This window comes from Bos taurus, chromosome 2, assembly GCF_002263795.3.
Source record: "Bos taurus isolate L1 Dominette 01449 registration number 42190680 breed Hereford chromosome 2, ARS-UCD2.0, whole genome shotgun sequence".
Lineage (NCBI taxonomy): Eukaryota > Metazoa > Chordata > Mammalia > Artiodactyla > Bovidae > Bos > Bos taurus.
In genome coordinates, this window is record NC_037329.1 from 128,752,210 (window position 1) to 128,780,186 (window position 27,977).

The 27,977-nt window shown below is 47.8% G+C and overlaps 1 protein-coding gene across 2 annotated transcripts; it reads left to right on the forward strand.

Annotated features, from left to right (window-relative positions):
• Positions 1 to 1,238: 1,238 nt before the first annotated feature.
• Positions 1,239 to 27,975, forward strand: IL22RA1 (interleukin 22 receptor subunit alpha 1). Of its 2 annotated transcripts, NM_001034311.2 has the most exon segments (7): positions 1,513 to 1,579; positions 5,703 to 5,835; positions 6,975 to 7,153; positions 9,110 to 9,285; positions 21,033 to 21,171; positions 24,983 to 25,104; positions 26,017 to 27,975. In NM_001034311.2, coding segments are annotated over 7 exon segments (1,746 nt in total). In that variant the 5' UTR covers positions 1,513 to 1,536; the 3' UTR covers positions 26,971 to 27,975.
• The last annotated feature ends 2 nt before the right edge of the window (positions 27,976 to 27,977 follow it).

Genomic DNA, 27,977 nt, shown 5'->3' on the forward strand with positions numbered 1-27,977 from the left:
ATCTCCTTTAGGATGGACTGATTGGATCTCCTTGCAGTCCAAGGGACTCTCAAGAGTCTTCTCCAACACTACAGTTCAAAAGCATCAATTCTTCTGCACTCAGCTTTCTTTATAGTCCAACTCTCACATCTATACATGGCTACTGGAAAAACCATAGCCTCGACCAGATGGACCTTTGTTGACAAAGTGATGTCTCTGCTTTTTAATATGCTGTCTAGGTTGGTCATAACTTTCCTTCCAAGGAGTAAGCATCTTTTAATTTCACGGCTGCAGTCTCCATCTGCAGTGATTCTGGAACCAAAAAAAAATAAGGTCACAAGCCATACCTTAATTCCCCCAAAATACACCTCAACTGTGGCTGTTTAGTCAAACAAATTTTGCCAAGGACTCAGAGCTGACAGAAAACAAGTACAACACAGAGAAGAAAAACTTAAATACAGATCCCTGGCCGTCACAGCCAACTACATCCTAAAACCAAGGCCTCTAACCCTCCCTGAGGACCCAGCTGTCCCTGCTACAGGACTCAGCCAGCTGTTGTGTGACTGGGGCAGGCCAAACTATCCACAGAGGTAGAGATCTCTGATAAAGTCCACCCTAACCAGAGTCCAGGCCCCTTCAACCTTCTCTTGAGGCCCAGTGAGAAGGGGAAAATCATTGCCTAAACACCCATCCCAGTGGGTATCACGTAATCCCTATAGATCCAGCTGCATGTGGTGAGACAGCTTGGGTGAGCAGTTTGAATCTTCATGGTCCCCAGTCAAAAGCCCATTCCTGAGTTTTGCCCCCATCTCCAGCACAGTAGAAAGAGTCACTGAAATCTCAGATCCTTTTTTCCCCCCTAATGTTTTGCAGGTTCCTAAGTCCAAAGGCTCAAGGTAGGAGGGCCTGGTCTTCTCGCCCCCAGCAGCCTCTCTGGGTGGAAAGGTGACCCCAAGCCCAACGTACATCGTGGCGAGCCAGCATCAACACAAGCAAATACACTTATCTCTTCTTGCCAGAACAAAGCCAAGGGGTCTAGCTTTTCCTCTGCCACAAGGAACATTCCAGAACATATCTTCTGCTCCTGCCTCTGCTCCAGTTGCTTTCCTCAGGGTGAATCCCTGTGGATGGAATCACTGGGGCAAAATGTGGTTTGTAAGTTGCAAGCTTTTGATACCCAGTGCCAACTTGCTCCCAGATAAGGCTGTACATCACGGATTATTTTTGTCTTTTCTGCCTATCAGTTCCCTAATAAAGCACTGAAGAGTCTTAGGATGAATCAGCCACCGGACCAGATAAACAAGCCAGTCTGTCACTGTTGCTGTTTTCTGCAATTAGGAAGGGAACTCCCTTGGGTCCCGCCCAGGACCTGGAATTCCGAAGCACACGGACCAGGCACCTTTGTACCCAGCTCCCCACTGCCCAGGTCCCACCTTTCCTCCTTTCCCCGCCCTCGTGCCTGGGTGGAGCCAGCTGCCAAGGCGCCAAAGCTTCTCAGCCCTCCCTCTGGGCTCAGTCTGAAGTGGAGACCGAGAGAGGGCCCTGTGCCCGGCCCCGATGAGGACGCTACTGACCATCCTGGCGGCGGGATCCCTGCTCGGTGAGTGCCCATCACCCTGCGGTCAGACGTGCCCCTCCCCAGGAGTTGATGATCAGGGCTATCCCCCCTGGAACCCCATCCAGCCCCAGCATGACCAGTTTCAGTTTCTTCTCTGCTGGGCTGCACTGTGAGTTTCCGGGGAGAAGTAGATACCAGCTCAGGTTGCTGGGGGGTGGGGGGGAAGAGGGGGTCCCTCAGCTCTTGGGTTCTTCCAGAGACTCAACTGACCCTCAAGACTCTCACCCGTCTGAATCTGTGGATGCTCCCACCCCAGCGGATGGAGAACTAGCTTGAGGGAGACAGACATCCTTGGACAACTCACATCTTTCTGGTAGAAGTTGTGCTTCTGTTCCTCTGCTCTGGCTGGCGCTGGCCTGACATGGGGAGGTGAGGAAGCATCAGGATGGACAAAGCTTGAGTCCGGCCATTGCCTCCTTCCATGCTCCCCAAGGGAGCCTCTGCCAGCCCCTTGTGCCAGACCTGAAAGAGCCCTTTCTCACAGAGTGCTCAGGTCTGTTGCTCTAAGAGGTCTTCAAACACCAGCGCTCTTAAGAAAACAGGACTCAAGGGCATAGTCTTCACAGCCAATAAAGTAGATTCTTTGATGTATGGTTATGGAGAACTTCAGGACCAATGCTTGAGATCCTAGATTGTCTCTCTGCTCCCTGAGATGTTTAATAAAATTCAGGGAACTTTCTGAGAAAGTGAAAGCATAGTCCCAGCTGAAGAGTGGGGAGGGGTGGCCGCCGCAAGGTCCCTTCAAGCTCAAGTGCAGGGTGAAGGCCATAAAGGGCTGGAACTTCCAGCCCCTCCAACACTGTGCCCGCTGTGTGTTGCACGGATCCACGGGGCTTCCAGCTGCTGTCCCAGCCCTCCAGTTCACCCTCCCCTGGGCATCAAGCTGGGCATTCCCAGAACACTGAACTCATGATAAGTTCAGGAGACTTGATGCTTCCCCCTCAAGAGACCCAAGATCTGTCCCTCCAGACCCTCATCCATTCTGGCTGGGGGCCATCAGCCCTTCACGATTCGGGACCCAGGGGTACCAGCCTTTAGGAAGTTGCTAGGAGTCTATAAGTTCACTCTGGAGAGACGCCTTCTTTGGAATTCTTTGGCTGATTCCAGAGCAAGTTGAATTGCTTTTGCTTGTTTGTCCTTAACTTCCCAACTGATTGACGTAGAATTGTTTTTCCTAGGAAATGCAAAAACTTGCTTTGATCAGATCTCCCAGGCTGTCAATCTCTAGACAATACACGTCTCCCCACGATTTCACAACATAGACTTTTACCCAGGAAGCACAGAGATGACGTGGGCTGAGGAGCCGATGATGAATTTGAGAGGGAAAAGGAATGAATAGGCAGGAGAAAAGGGGGAGATCTTGTTATCCCTCAACAGCCCCTAAAAGAGGGGGGATCTGCCAAGGTCCACCCACCTGACTTCAGGAAGCCAACCTCACTTCCCTCTTGGAAATGGGTCCCCGTATCCATCCAACCTGGGCCCTTCACCTCCCTAGCATGTCCCAGCCTCAGCCACCTGCCTCCTCCAAACCCACATGGCCCACCCAAGATACCGACTCCAACCAGCAACCCTCCCACTGCAGACCATAGCTGAGCCCACCCCCGGGCACACCCTGCCCTTCTCTCAAATCCCTCTCTCTTGCCTGCTCTTGACCTCACCGCCTTGCCTGAAGTCACCCTTGAGTTCTGACGTCAAGTGGGCTCCCTGCCTCAACTTAAGACCCGGTTCTGAATCCAGGACCCCTCCCTTCAGTGAGTGCATGCTCAGTCGCTAAGTCATGTCCCACTCTGTGTGACCCTATAGACCGTAGCCTGCCAGGCTCCTCTGTCCATGGGATTCTCCAGGCAAGAATTAGAGGAGTGGGTTGCCATACCCTCCTCCAGGGGATCTTCCCTACCCAGAGATCGAACTTGCATCTCTTCTGTCTCCTGCATCGGCAGGCGGCTTCTATACCATTAGCGCCATCTGGGAATCCCTCGCTCCAGAACAGACCCCAGTTCTGCCAAGACTCAGATCCAAACAAGATCCCAGCCACACCGTGGGACTCAGCACCATATCCATCACATTGGCTAGAGGCAGGAAGAAACCCCCGGCCCCTAAGACCTGAGTCTGGGGGCTCCGAGAACACAAAGAATTCTGCAGTTGCTGGGCCTGCCTGACCCACCCAGATTCAAAGAGGGATATGGCCTTAGATTTAGCAGACGGATACACAGCAGAGTCGGGCTGTCCTGAGATACTTTCCTTTCCCCACAAATGCCTCCCAAGCCCATGGACCCCTCTTGCAGAAATCCTGTATGTAGACTGGGAGTGGAGGAGTAAATAACTCTCTACTCCCTCACTCTCTGGACCTTCTGGCGGCCATCGTCATTGACTGGGTTGGGGGCGGGGAGAGGGCACACATCACATCAAAGACATGTACACATGGGCCTCACGGCCTTGACTCAGCTGGGTCTGCACCTGTTCATTTCCCTCCCCGGCCAACCAGGCCCTCTGAGCATGCGCAGAGCCAGCTGCCGCTCTGGTCGCCATTTTCCTGTGCTTTCCTCCTTTCCTCAGACCAAGCTGGGAGGGCTGAGAGGAGATCTATTTGTAAGTCAAGGGCTCTCATTTACAGTGAAGATTTGCTTCAGGGTCAGTGCCTCCTCCTGGGTCCTCTTCTTGGGGCTCTGGCCTTTGCTCCGCCTTCCTTGGCCCATTGTATCTGACCCCAAAAGCAGGCTAACTGCTGTGACAAGTATTGCACCCTGCCTCTCTGGGCCTCAGTTTTCCTCATCCATAAAATGGGCATAACCTGCCTCATCAGGTGGTCAGGAGGACTGGATGAGGAGACTTAGCCCAGTGCCTGGCACTTGACTTGCATTTCAGACATGGTAGTTGCTGCTGTGGTCCAATTATTTCCATTTTAGAGCTGAAGAAATTGAAGTTCTAATGGCTTAAACAGCTTCCCCAAGGACACGCTGCCTGTTCAGTTCAGTCACTCAATTGTGTCTGACTCTTTGCAACCCCATGAACCTGTATGTGGCCTCAGTCAGCATCCTGCCCCTATGAAACCCGTGGAGCTGGGGAAGGAGCCTGTGCCCTCCTCAGCAGGTGTGTGGTGGGTGGGCAGGGACTGGACCCACCGACAGAGAGGCAGGGATTCACAAACATCTTCTCCACCCTTGCTTGAAATTAGTGGTTCTAGGAAAGTTACTTTTTAGACATTAGTTGAGTACCTCTAAAATATTCCCTTGGTGAGAACACTGATTTCAGATGGTGCTGAGAAATGAATGAACACAATAGCAAGTGTCGACAAGGATGTGAAATAACCGCACCCACTCAAACATCGCTGATGGGAATGTGAGATGCTGCAGCCACTTCTCCGGAAAACAGTTTGGCTGCTCTTCAAAAGTTCAATGTAGAATCACTGTAGGACCCAGAAATCCCACTCCTACCCAAGGGAACTAAAAGCTTATGTCCACTTAAAAAACTTGTGCACAACCATTTGCAGCAGCATTACTCAAAATAGCCAAAAAGTGGAAACAACCCCAGTGCCCAGCAGCTGATTGAGGATAAACAGAATGTGACCTATCCACACGATGGAATAGAATTCAGCTGCAAGAAGGAAATAAGTGCCAATCTATGTAATACGGATGAGCCTTGAAAACATGATGCCAAGTGAAAGAAGCCCGACACAAAAGGCCAATTGGATAACTTCATTTATAGAAAATGTCCAAATAGGCAAAGTCATTGAGACAGGAAGTAGATTATTGGTTGGTTGCCTGGGGCTGGGAGGAGGGGAGGGATGGGAATGACAGCTCACGGACACAAGATTTGTTTGGGGGCGACAAACACGTCCTAGAACTAGACCTGCGGCCGTGGTCTACACCACCTTGTGAATATATTCAGAATACCACAGAACTATATGATTTTAAGCGGTGAATTGTATGGAATGTGAATCATAGCTCAATAAAAAGGAAAAAAAGAAGTGAAGGGGAGCGGGAGGGTCAGTTAGCACCGTCTCCTGCTAAGTGGTTGCTGGCTCACCCCCTCGGTGGGCAGCTCGAAAGGGGGCTAGGGCAGGGTCTATGCACCCATCTGCTCACCCTGCTCCCGCTTCTGGCAGCTCACATCACTGAGGACACCTCAGATCTCCTTCAGCACGTGAAGTTCCAGTCCAGCAACTTCGAAAACATCCTGACGTGGGACGGCAGGCCGGAGAGTGCCCCCGACACCGTCTACAGCGTCCAGTATAAGACGTAGGCTCCCCAGCAACATTACCCCTTTGACTCTGCTCTGAAACCAAAGAAAACCCTCCCCTCTTCCATATGTCCCCATGTCCCCCTCGGACCCAGACTGGTGTCACTCAGCAACTCTCCCCCAAGACATGGCTTTGCTCCTTGATGTTTCTTTTGCAGGGAGAGGTTAGAATGATGGTTACAAGTATGGGCTCTGGAGGCAAACGCCAGCCCCTCATCCTATAACCCTGGGCAGGTAGAGAAATTCACCAAGCGTCCATTTCCCATCCAAGAAGTAAAGATAGCCATAAGATTTTCCTCCTAGGGTTGTTGGATGGGTTAAATGAGTCATTAGCATGTGTTCCTGGCAAAAAACAAATGCCCAACCATTGCTTTGTTATTTGGGGAAGACTAGGTCAACAGCCAGGTAGCGCTAGTGGTAAAGAACCTGCCTGCCAGTGCAGGAAACGTAGAAGACGTGGGTTCAATCCCTGAGTCAGGAAGATCCCCTGGAGGAGGGCATGGCAACCCACTCCAGTACTCTCACGGGAGAATCCCATGGACAGGGGAGCCTGGTAGGCTGCAGCCTATAGAGTTGCACAGAGTCAGACACAACTGAAGCAACTTAGCACGCATGCACGCAAGTCAACAAAAAGTCATGTTCACCCCCTCCAGCCCCCACCCAGCCCCATTCCCGCTCATCTCCCTTCCCAGGCAGGAGAGGGGAGTTGCATGGGCTGAGAAATCTGTAAACCTGGGTTCCATTCCTGGTCCTGCCACTTCATCCTGTGGCAAGTCACTTGCCCTCTCCGAGGCCCAGGTCCCTGGCCTGTAAATGGGCCTAACAGTGCCCAGAACATGAACTCAAACCGTCTGAGTTCACATCCGGGCTCCCTGCATGCATGATGCAAACACCTGGGCAAATTTTACTTCCTTAAGCCCCAGCTTCCTGACTTGAAAAGGAAGGAAGATATTAATAATGTGTGAGCCTCACAACACTGTTGTGAGGTTGATCTGAAGACTAACAGATCATCTGCATAAAAGGCCTGGGACACATGTGCTAAGTAAATATTCGATATCATTATCAATATTAATAAACCACAGGCTGGCTGCCAAACCTGTTCATGAAAGGTGTGCTCCAGCCCCTCCCTTGCCCACAGGTATGGAGAGGAAGAGTGGTTGGAAAAGGAGGGCTGCCAGCGGATCACCCAGAAATCCTGCAACCTTACCATGGAGACGAGCAACCTCACTGAGCTCTACTACGCCCGGGTCACCGCCACTGACGGGGCAGGCCGGTCTGCCACCAAGATGACCAACCGCTTCAGCTCACTGCAGCACAGTGAGTGGGGCCCTCTCGTTGCACGGGATGCGGGTGGGAGGATGGCCTTTTCCCCTCTGGAGTGGGTGGAGCGTCCAGAAGGGCTTTGCCTCTCGGGGCCAGTTAAGGATGTGGCTTTTAGGGAAGACGCCCCAGACTGGACAGCATCTCCCGTGTGGTCCTCCATTTTTCTCCATCTCTAGACCTCTTGTATGCAGACCTTCACCTTGCCACTTGAGCACAACCAAGGCCTCCTAACTCCATCCACCTACTCCTTCTTTGACTCTTTTTCAATCCTCAGTCATGGTTTCAGTTTCAACATCACCTCCTAAGTGAACATCCCCACCCCACAGCCCCAACAACTCCCTTGTACTATACAGGTCATCACCTGCTATTTTCCATCACCATAAACTATTCACTGACTTCAGAGCTCAGATCATAACCTGTCTTTATTGTTTGCGTGCATGGATATCATCTGAATTGAAATGTGAGCTTCAAGAAGGCATGCATGGGCATAGAACCCATTGGATTCCTAGTCCCTAACATAGCGCCTGGCACATAGGAGATGCTCCATACATAACTGATGAAATTAGATGGATGGGTGGATAAATGGATGAGTCGCCAAACTCCTCACACAAGTTAAGCAGGTGATGTTCACTGACTGACTTAAAAGTCACATGGTGTTTTAGGAAAATAAAAAATAAAATTCAACAAGTTATTTTATACTGTCTCTCAGCTTGTTCAATTAATGCATAGTTACTGTAGGAAATTTGGAAAATATAGAAATATGCAAAGAAAAATAAAACTAAGCCCAAATAATCTGAACACTTAAACATAACCGCAGTTACTAGCAGCTGTATCTCCACTTTTGTGATCTGGTGGTTTGTTTTTCATATCATGGTATCATGAACATTTACCCATGTCATTAAATGCTTTTCCACATCATGATATCTCACAACTACAAAAATGATCCATTCTATGGAGGTACTTTAACTGACTTCCTTGATTCCCTTTTGGAAGGAATCAGGATTTTGTTGTTTTTAAATAAATAACTGAAGCAAACATTCTTTTAGTGCAGATCATTTTAATCTTGGAGGTCAATGGACCCTTGAGGACTTTTTATAAGTTAGGTTCAGGGGGAGACATGAATCCCTGAAATTGTTTGCAAGATTTTTGTATATGTACATTTTGGGGGAGCAAAGAACCATAGCATTCACCAAATTTACAAAAGGTTCTATAAACCAGGAAAGGTCATTTGGTTAATTTGGAAAATTCATCTTGAGAGAGACTGAAGTCTTAGGCCTTGCCTTTGAGGCTACACAATGATATCGGAGAAGACGATGGCACCCCACTCCAGTACTCTTGCCTGGAAAATCCCATGGACGGAGGAGCCTGGTGGGCTGCAGTCCATGGGGTCGCTAAGAGTCAGACACGACTGAGCGCCTTCACTTTCACTTTTCACTTTCAAGCATTGGAGAAGGAAATGGCAACCCACTCCAGTGTTCTTGCCTGGAGGATCCCAGGGACGGGGGAGCCTGGTGGGCTGCTGTCTGTGGGGTCGCACAGAGTCGGACACGACTGAAGTGACTCAGCAGCAGCAGCAGCAGCAGCAGCAGCAATGATACTGGAAACCACAAACACTCTTCAGGACGCACAGTTGAAACCTCACTCCCCAAATCTCTCACTGCCTGTAGACTGGGGGTGTGTGGACGCTGGGGGATGTGATCAGCCTGGGGGGACGGGCCCCTCTCCCTGGGCTCTTCCCACCACCCTTGGTTACCTCTTCGCCAGCCTTACGCCCAAGCACCAGTCGCTTCTCTTCTCACCTGTTAACTTAGGTGATGCTTTCAGAAGCGTGGCTGGGGTTGGAGTGGGAGGCAGTAGGAAGGAATCATTTCCTAAGGTCCACGGCAGCCTCTCAGACACTTCTGGCTGATTCCAACTGTTTCATTTCTTTTTGCTCTCTCCCTTTTCTAGCTAGCATCAAACCACCTGATGTGACCTGTATCCCCAAGGTAAGATCCATCCAGATGATCGTCCATCCCACCTACACACCAATCCGCGCACAGAATGGCCACCAGCTGACCTTGGAGAACATCTTCCAGGACCTACTCTACCACTTAAAGCTGCGCATCAACCACACCTATCAAATGGTAAATGAAGGGTAAATATACATACCACCATGGTCCTTCCCTGCCTCCAAAACCCATTTTCCTCTCTGCATTGCTTTAAGTAGAAGTGAGATGTATTATATAAATCAGCATTTCCCAGAATACATCTACAGCCTACTCTTGTAGATTCACAAACACAATAGCGTGCTAAAGACTCTGACAAGTCCTGCAAACTCAAGACTCCAGTTTCAGTTTGTTTAATACAACTGTTCCCACATATATTTGATCAGAGAAAGCCCCCTTATTTTCATTACATGTTTTGATTTGTTTTGTCTAATGCCTTCTAACATTCTGAAGAACATCTTCTATTAACATTCGCACATGTCCACTTTGGAAAATACTGGAATCAATTTCTTTTGTTGTTCAGTCCCTAAGTCATGTCCAACTCTTTGCAACCCCATGGACTGCCCCACAGGATTCCCTGTCCTTACGATCTCCTGAAGTTTGCTCAAACCCATGTCCACTGAGTCAGTGATGCCATCCAACCGTCTTACCCTCTGTCATCCCCTTCTCCTCCTGCCTTCAATCTTTCCCAGCATCAGGGTCTTTTCCAATGAGTCCACTCTTGCATCAGGTGGCCAAAGTATTGGAGCTTCAGCTTCAGCATCAGTCCTTCCAACAAAAATTCAGGGTTGATTTCCTTTAGGCTTGACTGGCTTGATCTCTATCTTCTTGCTGTCCAAGGAACTCACAAGAGTCTGCTCCAGCACCACAGTTCAAAATCATCAATTCTTTGGCACTCAGCCTTCTTTATGGGTCAGTTCTCACATCCATACACGACTACTGGAATCACCATCAGTTCAGTTCAGTTCAGTCACTCAGTCGTGTCCGACTCTTTGCAACCCCATGAAGTGCAGCACGCCAGGCCTCCCTGTCCATCACCAATTCCCGGAGTTCACTCAGACTCACGTCCATCGAGTCAATGATGCCATCCAGCCATCTCATCCTCTGTTGTCCCCTTTTCCTCCTGCCCCCAATCCCTCCCAGCATCAGAGTCTTTTCCAATAAGTTAACTCTTTGCATGAGGTGGCCAAAGTATTGGAGTTTCAGCTTTAGCATCATTCCTTCCAAAGAAATCCCAGGGCTGATCTCCTTCAGAATGGACTGGTTGGATCTCCTTGCAGTCCAAGGGACTCTCAAGAGTCTTCTCCAACACCACAGTTCAAAAGCATCAATTCTTCAGCGCTCAGCCTCCTTCACAGTCCAACTCTCACATCCATACATGACCACAGGAAAAACCATAGCCTTGACTAGATGGACCTTTGTTGGCAAAGTACTGTCTCTGCTTTTCAATATACTGCCTAGGTTGGTCATAACTTTCCTTCCAAGGAGTAAGTGTCTTTTAATTTCATGGCTGAAGTCACCATCTGCAGTGATTTTGGAGCCACAAAAAATAAAGTCTGACACTGTTTCCACTGTTTCCCCATCTATTTCCCATGAAGTGATGGGACCAGATGCCATGATCTTCGTTTTCTGAATGTTGAGCTTTAAGCCAACTTCTTCACTCTCCAGTTTCACTTTCATCAAGAGGCTTTTGAGTTCCTCTTCACTTTCTGCCATAAGGGTGGTGTCATCTGCATATCTGAGGTTATTGATATTTCTCCCAACAATCTTGATTCCAGTTTGTGTTTCTTCCAGTCCAGCGATTCTCATGATGTACTCTGCACATAAGTTAAATAAGCAGGGTTACAATATACAGCCTTGATGTACTCCTTTTCCAATTTGGAACCAGTCTGTTGTTCCATGTCTGGTTCTAACTGTTGCTCTTTGACCTGCATACAGATTTCGCAGGAGGCAGGTAAGATATTCCCATCTCTTTAAAAGTTTTCCACAGTTTGTTGTGATCCACACAGTCAAAAGCTTTGGTGTAGTCAATAAAGCAGAAGTAGAATGCTTTTCTGGAATTCTCTTACTTTTTCTATGATCCAAAAGATATTGGCAATTTGATTGCTGGTTCCTCTGCTTTTTGTAAATCCAGTCTGAACATCTGGAAGTTCTTGGTTCATGTACTGTTCAAGCCTAGCTTAGAGAATTTTGAACGTTATTTTGCTAGCATGTGAAATGAGTGCAATTGTGTGGTAGTTTGAGCATTCTTTGGCATCTCCTTTCTTTGGGATTGGAATGAAAACTGACCTTTCCCTGTCCTGTGACCACTGCTGAGTTTTCCAAATTTGCTGGCATATTGAGTGCAGCACATTAATAGCATCCTCTTTCAGGATTTGAAGTAGTTCAGCTGGAATTCCATCACCTCCACTAGCTTTATTCGTAGTGATGCTTCGATGTCTGGCTCTAGGTGATAGGTGAGTGACCACACTATCATAGTTATCCAGGTCATTAAGACATTTTTTGTACAGTTCTTCTGTGTATTCTTGCCACCTCTTCTTAATATCTTCTGCTTCTGCTAGGTCCTTGCTGTTTCTGTCCTCTATTGTGCCCATCTTTGCATGAAATGTTCCCTTGGGATCTCTAGTTTTCTTGAAGTTCAGTTCAGTCTAGTCACTCAGTCGTGTCCGACTCTGTACGACCCCATGGACTGCAACACTCCAGGCTTCCCTGTCCATTACCAACTCCCTGAGCTTACTCAAACTCCTTGAAGATGTCTCTAGTCTTTCCCATTCTGTTGTCTTCCTCTGTTTCTTTGCATTGCTCACTGAAGAAGGCTTTCTAGTCTCTCCTTGCTATTCTTTGGAACTCTGCATTCTGTTGAGTAAATTTTTCCCTTTCTCCTTTGCCTTTCACTGCTCTTCTTTTCTCAGCTATTTGTAAGTCCTCCTCAGAGAAACTTTTTGCCTTCTTACCTTTGTTTTTCTTGGGGATGGTTTTGATCACCACTTCCTGCACAATGTCACAAACCTCCATCCATAGTTCATCAGGCACTCTGTCAGCTCTAATCCCTTGAACCTATTTGTCACTTTCACTGTATAATCATAAGGGATTTGATTTAGATCATACCTGAATGGTCTAGTGGTTTTTCCTACTTTCTTCAATTTAAGTCTGAATTTTGCAATAAGGAGTTCATGATCTGAGCCACTGTGGGCTCCCAGTCTTGTTTTTGCTGACTGTAGAGAGCTTCTCCATCTTTGGCTGTAAAAAAAAAAAAAAAAATCAATCTGATTTCGGTATTGACCATCTGGTGTATCCATATGTAGAGTTGTCTCTTGTGTTATTAGAAGAGGGTGTTTGTTATGACCAGTGCATTCTCTTGGTAAAACTCTGTTATTCTTTGCCCTGCTTCATTTTGTACTCAAAGAATCAATTTCTACTGCTGCAATTCTTTTTGCTGACTCTCCACTTTTTGAAGGAACTGTATACAAGCAGTGTCTTAAGATCAGTAATAATGAAAGGTGGAAGGCAGGGGCATAAACTGTCAAATGTTACACATTTCTTTTTGTATTCAGAAAAAAAAAATATGAAGTAGTCCCCCTACCCCCTGCAGTGTGAGCCGCTAATCCATAATTCCATTGAACAGCTATTCCCGCACTCAAGGAGTTTATAATCCAATGTGTGTGGCAAGAATGAAAGCAAGAATTTATACAGCTAGAGGTAGAGGGAAACAAGAGTGTGTGAGAGACAGGGCAGCTGGACTGAGAGAGGAGGTGTTGGCACAGAGAGACGGGAAAGAACCTCTAGAACAGGGGACTTCTTGTGCCAATACCAGTTTCTGAGGTGTACCAGGTAATATATGCTGACTGTGTCATTTATTGCTCATCGCAACACTATGAAGTAGATGATTCTAGCTCCATTTCCTGATTGAGAAAACAGGTGTTCAGAGAGGTTAAGTCACTTGCTCAAGACTGGTCAGCAAATAATAGCGTAGTCAAGACTCCAAGCCAGCTTTGTTCTAAGCCCACATTCCTCCCCTCCCCCTTGCACCACCTTGTCCCACTACGATCAGAGAGAAAAGCAGGGAAACTTAGGGTAGTGTTCGAAAGCGCCAAACTACCCATTTGAGCTGAATCATAGGGACATGTAGAACAGTTTCTCAATAAATAAACCTGGCCCCAAACCAATGGCATCACAATCTCCTACTGCCTTGGTTTAAAATGCATATTCTTGGGCCCCCTTATAATCTGCTTCATCAAATTCTAGAGTTTCACCTCTGGGATATGAATTTTAATAGGAACCCAATGATCACTACTCACCCTAAAGTTTAAGAACCACTGATGGAGAGGAACAATGCTAACCCCAAAAAGACAGGCTGGGGCCATGCTATAGATGTCTGGAAGGCAGACGGAGGAATCAGGAGTCTTTATTTGCTTCAGTCATCAAGGGGAGTGAGTAGCGATTACTGAGCAGGAAGAGGCTTTATCACCACTCATTTTTGGCAAATATTTGGGGTTTGAATGAATATTTTATTGTTACTGATTTACAGTTTAATTCAGTTTGTGACCAGAGAACATATTCTGTATGAGTTCACTCCATTATGGAGACTTGTTTTATGACCCAGCATATGGGCTATCTTGGTGAATGTTTCACATGCCCTCAAAAAGAATATGTGTTTTGCGGGTGTTTTGTGGAGTGCTCTACAAATACCAATTAGATACAGGTGGCTAAGAGTGTTAATCAAATCTTCTATGTCCTTCCTGATTTGGGGGAGCTCTATTGTTCTCTTAATTGCTGAGAGTATTACAATCTCCAGCTGTGATTATGGATTTGTCTCTTTTCCCCTTTAATTCTGTGCATATTCGAAACTTTATTATCAGACAGTTACAAATATGGTTGTTATAGCCTCCTGGTGAATTGACCCTTCCATCATTATGAATTGTTCCCTTTTATCTCTAGTAATACTCTTTTATTGAACTCTACCTTATCTACTATTAATATAGTGACTCTAGCCTTATATTTGGGGCTTCGCTTGTGGCTCAGCGGTAAAGAATCTACCTGCTAATGCAAAAGATGTGGGTTTGATATGTAGTTTTTTCATATATTCAAGAAATTTTCCAACCATCACCACTATGTAATTTTGTCTGTTCTATTGATCTGTTTTCAAGTTCTTTGATTCTTCTGTCATCTCCAATCTGTTGTTCAGACTATTCAGTGGGCATTTTTATTTTAGATTTTTTTTTCAGTTCTGAAGTCTCTAGTTTTTATAGTTTCTATATGTTACTGAAAAATCATTCATTATGAGCACATTTTCCTTAACTTTCTTAGGCACACTTCTATTAGTTGGTTGTCTGAGGAGGCCTTATAAATAGCTGAGAAAAGAAGAGAAGTGAAAGGCAAAGGAGAAAAGGAAAGATATATCTATCTAAATGCAGAGTTCCAAAGAATATCAAAGAGAGATAAGAAAACCTTCCCAAGTAATCAGTGCAAAGAAATAGAGAAAAGCAATAGAATGGGAAAAACTAGAGATCTCTTCCAAAAAAATACAGATACCAACGGAACATTTCATCCAAAGACGGGCACAATAAAGCACAGAAAAGGTATCGACCTAATCAGAAGCAGAAGATATTAAGAAGAGGTGGCAAGAATACACAGAAGAACTATACAAAAAAGACCTTAATGACCCAGATAACCACAATGGTGTGATCACTCACCCAGAGCCAGACATCCTGGAACAGGAAGTCAAGTGGGCTTTAGGAAGCATCTCTATGAACAAAGCTAGTGGAGGTGATGGGATTCTAGCTGAACTACTTCAAATCCTGAAAGAGGATGCTATTAATGTGCTGCACTCAATATGCCAGCAAATTTGGAAAACTCACCAGAGGCCACAGAACTGGAAAAGGTCAGTTTTCATTCCAATCCCAAAGAAAGGACATGCCAAAGAATGCTCAAACTACCACACAATTGCATTCATTTCACATGCTAGCAAAATAACGTTCAAAATTCTCTAAGCTAGGCTTGAACAGTACATGAACCAAGAACTTCCAGATGTTCAGACTGGACTTACAAAAAGCAGAAGAACCAGCAATCAAATTGCCAATATCTTTTGGATCATAGAAAAAGCAAGAGAATTCCAGAAAAGCATTCTACTTCTGCTTTATTGACTACACCAAAGCCTTTGACTGTGTGGATCACAACAAACTGTGGAAAAATTTTAAAGGGATGGGAATACCTGACCACCTTACCTGCCTCCTGAGAAATCTGTATGCAGGTCAAAGAGCAACAGTTAGAACCAGACATGGAACAACAGACTGGTTGCAAATTGGGAAAGGAGTACGTCAAGGCTGTGTATTGTCACCCTGCTTATTTAACTTATATGCAGAGTACATCGTGAGAAATACTGGGCTGGATGAAACACAAGCTGGAATCAAGATTGTTGGGAGAAATATCAATAACCTCAGATATGCAGATGACAGCATCTTTATGGCAGAAAGCAGAGAAGAGCTAAAGAGCCTCTTGATGAAAGTGAAAGAGGAGAGTGAAAAACCTGGCTTAAAACTCAACATTCAAAAAAATAAGATCATGGCATCCGGTCCCATCTCTTCAAATAGATGGGAAAACAGTGGAAACGGTGACAGACTTTATTTTCTTGGGCTCCAAAATCACTGCAGATGGTGACTGCAGCCATGAAATTAAAAGACGCTTGCTCCTTGGAAGAAAAGCTATGACCAACCTAGACAGCATATTAAAACCAGAGACATTACTTTGCCAACAAAGGCCCATCTAGTCAAAGCTGTGGTTTTTCCAATAGTTGTGTATGGATGTGAGAGTTGGATCATAAAGAAAGCTAAGCACTGAAGAACTCTGCTTTTAAACTGTGGTGTTGGAGAAGACTCTTGAGAATCCCTTGGACTACAAGGAGATCCAACCAGTCCATCTTAAAGGAAATCAATCCTGAATATTCATTGGCAGGACTGATGCTGAAACTGAATCTCCAATACTTTGGCCACCTGATGTGAAGAACTGACTCATTGGAAAAGACCCTGATGCTGGGAAAGATTGAAGGCAGGAGGAGAAGGGGACGACGGGGTATGAGATGGTTGGATGACATCACCAACTTGATGGACATGAGTTTGAGCCAGCTCCTGGAGTTGGTGATGGACAGGGAAGCCTGGTGTGTTGCAGTCCATGGGGTCGCAAAGAGCGGACACAGCTGAGCGACTGAACTGACTTTAAAATCATTGTCTGCTAATTCAAACATTTTGGTTATCTTGGGGGTAAGTCATAATTAACTGTCTTTTCTCCTGAGTATGGATTACATTTTCTTCTTTTCTATATGCCTAAAAATTTTGGAAAGCATCCCAGACATTGTGAATGATATGTTGAAAGGACTGGGTTCTCTTATGTTCCTCCAAAGAGTACTGATTTTTGTTTGTCTTGCTGCTACTGTTACTGCTGCTGCTGCTAAGTCGCTTCAGTCGTGTCTGACTCTGTGCAACCCCATAGACAGCAGCCCACCAGCCTCCCCCATCCCTGGGATTCTCCAGGCAAGAACACTGGAGTGGGTTGTCATTTCCTTCTCCAGTGCATGAAAGTGAAAAGTCAAAGTGAAGTCGCTCAGTTGTGTCCGACTCCTCACGACCCAATGGACTACAGCCTACCATACCAGGCTCCTCCGTCCTTTACGCACTTAATTTGGCTGAACTTCAAGCTCCAAAATCTCAGCTATGTAATGTTCAGTTCAAACTTTACCTGGACTGCTTGGAGTCTACTTACTCCATTAGTGTATACTTTAGGTATCAGCCAAAAATTTGAACAAAATTTATACATAGAATTCAGGCCTCCCTCTCTAGGAACTTCTCCTATCTGTGGTTTCTCCCCTCACTTTCTAACTTTCACGACTGCCCTAAACTCTGTCTTCTGGCTATTGAAACTGGTAAGATTACAAGGTTTTGTCTAGCTGTTACCCATCCCACATGGTATAAATGGGGGCCTGTCCTCAGGCCCAAAGATACTAAAGAGAGAGAGAAATTCGTTCAGTGCCACCCCTTTCTCCTTTCTCCAGCATCTGCCTGCTTTATACACTTTCCAATACCTAAAAGTAATTTTTATTTTGACCAGAATTTATAGTTGTTATTTAGGGGAGACTGTCCAATAGAAGCTGTAAATTACTGAGAAAGAAGAAAGATCAAACTTAGAAATGAAAGAGTGATCAGGGTGGGAAGTCAGAAGGCTATCACAGTGGTACATGCTGGATATGGTAAGGGCCTGAACCAGGATGGAGGCAGTAAAAAACTGCGGAAGGAAGGACTCTTTGGACCTTGAAAACTCTACTGGAATTGTATCACATGATCATTTCAACCATATGCGTTCCATAAAGTAATAACCTGTTAAATCCTTATATGTGCTTCTTCACCCCTTTCAAAAAAAAAACCATAAATACCCTAAATCTTGGCCTCCACATGCCTGGAAAAGGGAAGGCATAGCTGAAAGGCAAAGAACCAAAGAAGAAAATTCTTAGCCTTTAAACTCCCAAGAACATAGGTCCTAGACCTTTAAAGAAAAGTTTATGGATTGTTTCAGGGCAATTATATACAAAGGATATGAGAGAGCGTTTGTCAAAAAATGGCTTTAAGATCTATGCTTTGGACGTTAGAACAAGAAAGACATTATTAACAGATTGAAGACAGGAGAAGGGGACTACAGAGGATGAGATGGTTGGATGGCATCACCAACTCAATGGACATGAGTTTAAGTAAGCTCCGGGAGTTGGTGATGGACAGGGAAGCCTGGTGTACTGCAGTCCATGGAGTCTCAAAGAGTCGGCCGTGACTGAGCAACTGAACTGAACTGAACTAGGGAATCAAATACAGTTGCCAGTTTGGGGTTGGGGATAGGACAGACCCCAGAGAGAGGAGATCAGGATGTTTAGACATGTGAAGTTAGAGAAGCCCACAGACTGATGTTCAGGAGAGAGCTGACACTGTGCCCCAGGAATTCCATAGATCTTACTGAGATCAGTTTGGAGGTTATCCACACATTGATGATCACAGGAGCCACAGATCAAGAAAAGTATTAACCAAAAGTACTTGGTGGAAGAAGAAAAACAATAGATAAAGAGTGAAACTTTCAGAAAAACAACACTGAGGGGCTGAAAGCAGTAAAAGAGCGATCAGAGAGGCAGGAAGAGGGCCAGGAGGAGGGAATCAGGTCAGAGAGGCAGGAAGAGTCAGAAGGAGGGAATCAGGTCAGAGAGGTAGGAAGAGCCAGAAGGAGGGATGAGGCGGCCAAGGAAGGAGTCAAGGTCAGGGAGTTTCGAGACACACAAGCGGGTAAGAACTGAAAAGCAGCTCCAGCAGGGGGATGGGCAGACACAAAAGGCAAGGGCTTGCTTCCGAAGCAAAGTGTCTGCAGGAGTGGCAGGCATTCAACATCACCAGAGGCTAAAGTACCAATTAGGTAAGCTGTAAGGAGAGGTGAGTGAACAAGGTGGGCAGGGGCCAGGGGTTTTCACTCTGTAATGTGACCTAGACCATCAGAGGATTTTGAATAGAGGAGCTTTGCAATTATATTAATTGTTTAGAGCGATCACTGTGACACAAGGTTAAATTTGGAAGTGGACAGGGCTGAAACCAGAGACCAGTGACTGGTAAGGAGGCCACCGCAAGAGTCCAGGACAAACATATTGAGGTCCAGTCAAGACAGAAGCAATGAGGAGGCAAGAGACTGATGGATAGTCAAAGGGTTTTGTTATTTTATTTAAAAAAAAAAAAAAAAGGAGGAAAAGAAGAACTAGAAGAAGGAAGAATGGAGAGGTGATGGTGATGACGGTGGTGGTGATGGTGATAGTGATGGTTCAGTTCAGTTCAGTTCAGTCACTCAGTCGGGTCCGACTCTTTGCGACCCCATGAATCACAGCACACCAGGCCTCCCTGTCCATCACTATCTCCTAGAGTTTACTCAAACTCACATCCATCGAGTTGGTGATGCCATCCAGCCATCTCATCCTCTGCCATCCCCTTCTCCTCCTGCCCCCAATCCCTCCCAGCATTAGGGTCTTTTCCAATGAGTCAGCTCTTCGCATGAAGTGACCAAAGTATTGGAGTTTCAGCCTCAGCATCAGTCCTTCCAATGAACACCCAGGACTGGTCTCCTTTAGGATGAACTGGTTGGATCTCCTTGCAGTCCAAGGGACTCTCAAGAGTCTTTTCCAACACCACAGTTCAAAAGTATCAATTCTTCGGTACTCAGCTTTCTTCACAGTCCAACTCTCATATCCATACATGACCACTGGAAAAACCATAGCCTTGACTAGACAGACCTTTGTTGGCAAAGTAATGTCTCTGCTTTTGAATATGCTGCCCAGGTTGGTCATAACTTTCCTTCCAAGGAGTAAGCATCTTTTAATTTAATGGCTGCAATCACCATCTGCAGTGATTTTGGAGCCCCAAAAAATAAAGTCTGACACTGTTTCCAATGTTTCCCCATCAATTTCCCATGAAGTGATGGGACCAGATGCCATGATCTTCATTTTCTGAATGTTGAGCTTTAAGCCAACTTTTTCACTCTCCAGTTTCACTTTCATCAAGAGGCTTTTGAGTTCCTCTTCACTTTCTGCCATAAGGGTGGTGTCATCTGCATATCTGAGGTTATTGATATTTCTCCCGGCAATCTTGATTCTAGCTTGTGCTTCTTCCAGCCCAGCGTTTCTCATGATGTACTCTGCATATGAGTTAAATAAGCAGGGTGACAATATACAGCCTTGACGTATACTGAACTCCACGTCCAGTTCAAACTGTTGCTTCCTGACCTGCATACAGGTTTCTCAAGAGGCAGGTCAGGTGGTCTGGTATTCCCATCTCTTTCAGAATTTTCCACAGTTTCTTGTGATCCACACAGTCAAAGGCTTTGGCATAGTCAATAAAGCAGAAATAGATGTTTTTCTGGAACTCTTTTGCTTTTTCCATGATCCAGCAGATGTTGGCAATTTGATCTCTGGTTCCTCTGCCTTTTCTAAAACCAGCTTGAACATCTGGAAGTTCATGGTTCACGTATTGTTGAAGCTTGGCTTGGAGAATTTTGAGCATTACTTTACTAGCGTATGAGATGAGTGCAATTGTGTGGTAGTTTGAGCATTCTTTGGCATTGCCTTTCTTTGGGATTGGAATGAAAACTGACGTTTTCCAGTCCTGTGGCCACTGCTGAGTTTTCCAAATTTGCTGGCATATTGAGTGCAGCACTTTCACAGCATCATCTTTCAGGATTTGAAATAGCTCCACTGGAATTCCATCACCTCCACTAGCTTTGTTCATAGTGATGCTTCCTAAGGCCCACTTGGCTTCACACTCCAGGATGTCTGGCTCTAGGTCAGTGATCACACCATCGTGATTATCTGGGTGGTGAAGATCTTTTCTGTACAGTTCTTCTGTGTATTCCTGCCACCTGTTCTTAATATCTTCTGCTTCTGTTAGGTCCATACCATTTCTGTCCTTTATAGTGATGGTGGTGGTGGTGGTCGTGGTGGTGGTGGTGGTCATGGTGGTCATGATGGTGGTGGTGGTGGTGCCAGTGGTGGTGGTGGTGGTGGTGGTGGTGCCAGTGGTGGTGGTGGTGGTGCCACCCTGATGGTGGTAGTATAACAGCAACTAGTATTTATGGAGTGCATATTAAATGCCAGATGCTGTTCCAAGTGAAAGTACACTGAGCTTGCAACTCACTGGCTTTAGGGAGAAACCAGAAGTCGGGGGACTGGGAATGGAGCACTGCAGACTGACCTACCAGTGTATGGTTTGGGCAGCTGGTCGTGCCATTTTACTAAGCGCAATGACCCTGGCAGAGCTGTAAGCAGGCTCCTTATGGAGGTTGGTGTATAAGAGATGTTGCTCTGCGTTCTCTGTCAAATTCAGCACCTTGAAGGGAAGCAGAGAGAATTTGAGTTTGTCGGCCTGACCCCTGACACGGAGTTCCTTGGGACCATCATGATTTGTATTCCAAACTTGTTCAAGGAGAGCGCCCCCTACATGTGCCGAGTGAAGACGTTGCCAGGTAAGTTCCGCTGAAGCCAGAGGGAGGCGGGACTGCTGAATTCACACCTTGACTCTGTGCTTTCCGCCTGATAATCCAGATGAGGCTCGAACGCACTCTTAAAAAAACACACACAGAAGGACGACCAGTGTATTATTAAAGGCAATCTTTGTTTATCCATAAATGAGTTAGCTGGTGGGTTATTATAGCAAATGTTTACCCTCCAGCTTACATCCGAATTTCCTCTCTCTGGCAAACTGCGTGTGTATCCTGACAAAGCAAATTCAACTTTATATTAACTCAAGTGAGACATCCTGGGAAATAATCTGCTGATGGGAGAGCAGAAAAGATAAAAAGATCCCTCGTTACCTTCCCAGGTCAAATAAAAATAGCAGTGATTATAACAGCATGTCTGCACTGCCAGCCAGGGACCAGACACTACAGAACACAATTCTCATGAGCTATCTATGAAGCATCTTGGTTCCACTGAGAAAGCTGAGGTACAGAGTGGTTAAGTAACTTGCCCCAAATTGCACAGGTGGTGATAGACAGAACAAGGCCTAATTCCAGGGAAGACACTCACATCACTACGCTTCTATAGAAATAGTTTTGAGTCACTGGCTCAAGGAGGTGGTATCCCATGTTCCTTTCCTCTAGCACAGTGAAACTCGACTCTCATTGTAAGCATCATGATATTTTTATTTGTGTTTATTTTCATAGAGGTAGAAATGCAATGCTGTAAGTTTAGAGGATGAAAGCGATAGCACTGGATTGGGTGGATTTGGAAAACAGTTTCCACCCTAGTCATCATCTTCAGGTTAATGATGTCAGTGGGTGACTTCTGTTCTGATGGATAGAGGCCAGGCAGCTTAGAGGCTGGACCCAAGGGTATAACTGCAGCTTGGTAGAATCATCATCAGTTAGGTTCTGGTCCTCAGCTTTGTTCAGAAAATCAGCTCAACGGTTTCTCCAAGATCCTGTAAGAGACTGACTTCTCCACCCGAGTCCCAGTGCTTTAGTTTTCCTGGGAAGATATGCATGGTGGACCAGCCAGCTCCGGCCACTTGCAGGGGGTGTGCCCTTCCTGGGGAAAGGGCCAAACGAAGACGGGAATAGAACTTGGCAACGGAAGAACTAGAAAAAAGAAACCCATGTCACAGGCACTGAGCTGGGAGTGTATATATGATTTGTGACCCTCTCCTCGGACCCTACTGGCTGAATCTCCTCCATTCCTGGCTCACCCCTGTCCCCTTGCTTATTGACAGCTTGCAGACCACTCCACCGTATCCTTCTGATCTGCCCATATCCTACATGATCTAACTCATGGTATCGTTTTCTTCTAAGACTGTAGCTGCTTTTATAAGAATCATACTTTTTGGTGACTGTTCCTTGGTGACATATAGAAGGTGCCTTATCCTTTATAATCAAGAATATTAATAAGAAGTCCTACCATTTATTAAGCACCTACTCTAGTGCCAAACACTGTGCAAAATGCTTTACATATATTATCTCATTGAATCCTTACAACAATCCGGCAACTTGGGTTACCTCATTCCCATTTTACAGAGGAGGAACTCTGGCTCTGAAAGGTTAGGCAACTTGCCCATGATCACACAGCTGGTCAGTGAACCTAATCAGGTTCATCTAATTTTGAAGACTGGGCTCTAATCACCACTCTACAGTTTTGTTTAGAGCCGGTCCTCTCTGCTGTACATTTATTCCTCTTACTTCCATTTCAGGATGAAACATCCTGCCCTTGACCTTGTATCTAGGAGTCTGTCTAACCCCAGAGCCCAGGACCCCTCCTTTATCTACCTCTCCGAATGTCTTGGACCATCATCCCAGCATCCTGATGCTGGAAAGGGGTCTAAGGGTCAGCTCACCCCAAATTTAATAGACAAGGAAACAAAGGTATCATTGTGTAGCAGCTGTGAGGATGAGCTTTGGAGTTATACATGTCAACCCTGGCTTCGCCACTGAGTAGCTGTGTGACCTTGTTCAAGTCACCTAACCTCTCTGAGACTCAGCTTCATTATCTGTAAGGAGGGGGCATACATAGCCATCTGTTTGGTAGGATAGCATTGGTAGAGCACTCTACACAGTGCCTGGCATATAGTAAGAGTTCAGTCATCACTGGCTACTGTTATTATTAATAATAAATCTTAGACTGGAGACGGTCATACAGAAGAGAGTAGGCTCAACACATCAGTGACTGAACCAGACCTCTAATACCCCACTTTCCAGTGCTGTTTCTGTCATGTCTTCCTACTTCCCCATGAGTGAGACATCAGAAGTGTTCCAAGTCCCTGTCCTGGCACAAGGAGCTGCAGTTTTCCAGTCACGTTAGGCATGTCATGTAGAATGTCATCTCCTGTCCTCTCCCCAGTAGAATGATGGGAGTATCACATGGCAGGGGACAGGTTATCGCTCAAGTGGGAAGCTACCCAGAGAGACCCAAGCCACAGGGGCTTGGGAAGGAGTAAGGAGAGGGCTGGAAGTAAAGTCTCCAACAATTCCCAGGGTTCAGAGTCATTGCCAAGGTCACTGGCAACTGATGATCACCCAAGCTGAAGCCACACAGGGGCCAGGAACCGAAGGAGGGTGACTCGGAAAGCCAAGACCGCTGGGTAATCCAAATCACCACTTTTTGTGGTTTGTTTTGGCCGTGCTGGGTCTTCGTTGCAGCGCACAGGCTTTCTTTACTTGTGGCACAGTGGTTTAGTTGTCCTGCAGCCTGTGGGAGCCGAGTTTTCCAACCAGGGATCAAACCAGCGTTCCCTGTATTGGAGATGGCTTCTCAACCACTAGACCATCAGGGAAGTCCCAAATCACCAGTTTTAACAAAAACCCCAGCTACCTCTTCTTTACCAAGCTACTTCCCAGTCCCATTTGGGTTGGTGACAGGAAGTGTGTCATGCCAAGAACTGGCTGCAGGCACCCATTCCAAAGACCCAGGACTGTAGGGAGGAGGCTCAGCACTAAAGCCCTCATCTGTCCTCTCCTGCTGCTTTAGAAAGGGTGATGCCTCCCAGGCTCCCTCCTGAGTGAGGTCTTCCCAATACCCAGCTCAGACCTTGATTGAGATGTGGGCAAGTCAGGCCCCTCTCATTGTCCATCTCCCCTCCCGTAGCCTCTTTCCTAAGCCCCCACCAGAAAGGCAGGACTTCCTTTAGACCTAGACAAGAGGGGCCCTTGTAAGGTCCTGCTCCAGCCCTGCCCTGGCCATGGCCCTCCCCACAAGATGAAGGGTCCTTAAGTCCAAGAGGGCAGATCCCTGTGGACTCTGTGAGCCCCAAAATTCCCTGCATCAATGGCTGGAGCCTGTGTCCAGTCTTGGCAGGTCTCCTCCTTGGGTCTTTCCTCCAGAGGACAAGCCCGCAGCCCAAAGGGTGGCCAAAGGATGGGTATTGTAGGGGCCATGGATGAACTTGAGCCCATATCCTTATGCATGAGGCCCCTGGCAGGGTGGACTGGAGCCAGGCTGGGCTTGCAGGAACTCCCCCCTGCACTTCCTTCTTTCCACTCTGCACCCCGAGGAGTCCAAGAAGCAAGCTTCAAGCCTTCCAGGTTGTTATGAAAAGTATATTTGTCAAGGAGGGGGCACATAACATATTTTACTTAACAATGCAAAAACACGATTTATAAATTCTTAATATTTAGACGTATGGTGTGTGGCCCTCCATTTGTGCCCTCACCCTGGCCCCGTAAGTCTTGGGGTTAGAAGAGGCCTTCCCAAGCCTGTCCCGAGAGGTGGGGTTGGGGATTGAGGCCCGAGTTGCCAGCACCCACACTGACAGCCTCAGTCTTCCTGCTCTGCCTCTCATTGAACCAGATCGGACGTGGACCTACTCCTTCTCCGGTGCCTTCCTGTTCTCCCTGGGCTTCCTGGTCGCAGGGCTCTGCTACCTGAGCTACAGATACATCACCAAGCCGCCTCCACCTCCCAGCTCCCTGGTGAGCAGGGGCCCCGGGGAGGGCATGGGCCCAGGGACTCCCGGCTCTCCTTCTCTTCTCCCGCCAACCTAGAGACATGGCTGGCAGCCCCTGGGGTGGACTGACAAGAGCTAGGGGATCAGGAAGAGAAGGTATGGAACAGAAAAGCCGTGTCGTTTTCAAGGGGGCACACGCCCCGTCTGAATGGGCAGCCCAGGCAGGCTCTGCCACCTGGGATCGCAGGCCCAGCGTGGCCACATCTTTGCATTTTTTACCAATGAAGTCAGAAGTTCAGATGGTAATGTGAACTCTCCCACGTTTCAAGTCTTGGCAACTAATTTTTCTAAATTAAGCCTTAGCAAACCACACGTGTCACATCAGCAGCCTGAGTCTGGCCCCCAGCACGGCATCTCTGCCCACTGCAGAGCCTGAACAGTCTGGGGCTGGAGGAGTTGGACCCATAGGCCCCTCTGAGTCAAAGCCCATCTGAGCCGTTTCCTGTAAACTCTCCCCGCCTCCGCTTTCCCCGACCCTTCCCCTCCTTTCTCCCTCCATGAGGCCCTTCGGGAGCTGAAGAGCAGTTGAAGCACCTCCCGGGGAGCATCACCCAAGGTCATTCCAAATCTGAGTCAACTCCTTCCAGAATACCCACCTCCTGGGAAATCACAGCCTGACTCACCGCTCTCCCTGGCCAAGCCAGACTCTGGAAGTGGCCCTCAGCTAACAGGGCCAGAGCCCTGTTCCTTCACAGAGGCCCCAGCACTTAGAGGAAGCCCTGGGAAAGGAGGAAGGGTTTGTGGATCTTGGAAAAGCCCTCAGGCGGTCTGGCCTTGCCCTCGCCCCCACCCCTGGGGAGGACCGTGGCGCCCATGGCATCCTCGGGGGCGGGGGCTGAGAAGGCACTCTAATGGGCATGCTGTTCTCCCTGCCTAGAATGTCCAGCACATCCTGCCCTTCCGGCCTCTGCAGTTCATCCAGGAGCACACCCTGATCCCCGTCTTCGACCTCAGCGGCTCCGGCGGTCTGGCCCAGCCTGTCCAGTACTCCGAAGTCAAGGTCTCCAACCCCACGGAGCCCCCGGGACCCCCACCGCGGCACAGCCTGCCTGAGATTGCCTACCTTGGGCAGCCAGACCTCCCCGTCCTCCGGCCCTCCGGAGGACCACCTCACCAGGCACTCCCCGTGCTCTCCTATGCCCCCCAGGCTGCTCCCGAGGGCAGGCCCTCGTCCTATGCACCTCAGGGAGCTCTGGAAGCTAAACCCCCCTCCTACACTCCACAGGCTGTCTCAGAGACCCAGCTTCCCTCCTACACCCCACGGGCCACCCCGGATAACTGGCCTCCTTCCTACGGGATGTGCGGGGAAGGGTCTGGGAGAGACTCCCCCCCTGTGACACGCTCTGGTCCCAAACACCTCGGAACTAAGGGGCAGCTCCAGAAAGAGGTGCCAGCTGGAAGCTGCAGCCCAACTGGCCTTTCGCTACAGGAGGTGACCCCCCTGGCCATGGAGGACCCCCAAGAAGCAAAATCCTCCCACCAGTGTCTAAGGGTTCACACCGACTCAGACTCTGACTCTGATACCATAGGCCAAAGGGAGCCAGGAACACGAAGCTCCCTAAAGGGCCAGCTGCCCCTCCTCTCCTCTGTCCAGATCGAGGGCCACCCGGGGTGCCTCCCTTTGCAGACTCCTTCCCTCCCATGTTCCCCCACAGACAAGGGTCCAAGTCCCTGGGGCCTGCTGGAGTCCCTCGTGTGTCCCAGTGATGAGGATCCAGTGTCCAAGACTGAGGCCGAGAGCCCAGGCCTTCAGGCCCCAGACCTGGAGTCGCCCACGGAGCTGGACTCTCTGTTCCGAGGCCTGGCCCTAACAGTGCAGTGGGAGTCCTGAGCGGAGAACAGGGCAGGCCTGGGGCTTCCTCCTGTCCCCACCACCCCTCCAGCTCACATCCTTGGCCATCACTCCTGCACCCAGGGATGCTGCGCACTCTGCAGCCACGCCCTGGGTGGGTACCCTCGAGGAACCAGCAGAGGAGGAGGCTGGACCCTCGCCTCGGCTGAGATCCCTTTGGAGCAAAAAAGACATGAGAAGAGCTCCAGCCAGAGTTTCAGAGGTCTATCATGTGCAAATGAGCTTGAACACGCCGAGCTCTGCAGGGCAGGACACAGTCAGAGAGAGGGAGTTGATGCAAGGACACCTCCCAGAGATACAGGGCCCCGGCTCCTAATACACTGGATACAGAGTTCTGGAGCTTACCCCTCTTCACTCCTTTCCTGGCCAGTTTCATAATCTGATTCAGCAGACTGAGGTCTCTGCCTCCTCTGTGATTCCCCAAAGAGGGGAAAAAGGAGCCTGAAAAGGGATGCCTCCTAGCAGACTGGGCAGAACCAGAACAACCTGCGAGATGGCAAGACTCCAGGGCCGAGTGCGGCCTGTGGCTCAGCCCCACCCAGGCCTACTGCCTGAAACTGCACTGTTTCAACTTCCATCCTCTGCTGGAGGCTGGACCCCAGGTGAAGTGCAGGTCCACCAGGGAGGGAGAACACAGAAACCCTCTCTGTCAGCAGGAGTTTCAGACCCTATCCTGGGAGCAGGGTTTGAAAGGAACATGGGGCCATGGGGCGCCTGAAGGAGACACAACTACAAACTGTACTTACTTCACAACTTTGGAAACTCAGCCTTGGGTTCAGCCCGCCTGGGTTCCAACTCCAGCCTTAACACTTCCCGGCCATGTGACTACCAGCAAATGAATCGCTGTTAGAAATCTCAGTTTCCTCATCTGTATAATGGGGATAGTACTGCATGGGGTTGTGGTGAGGCTGAGATTAAATCATGTCTGTAAAGTGTTTCACAGTGCCTGGCACATGGGCCATGCCCAATAAACTAGTAGCTGTCTC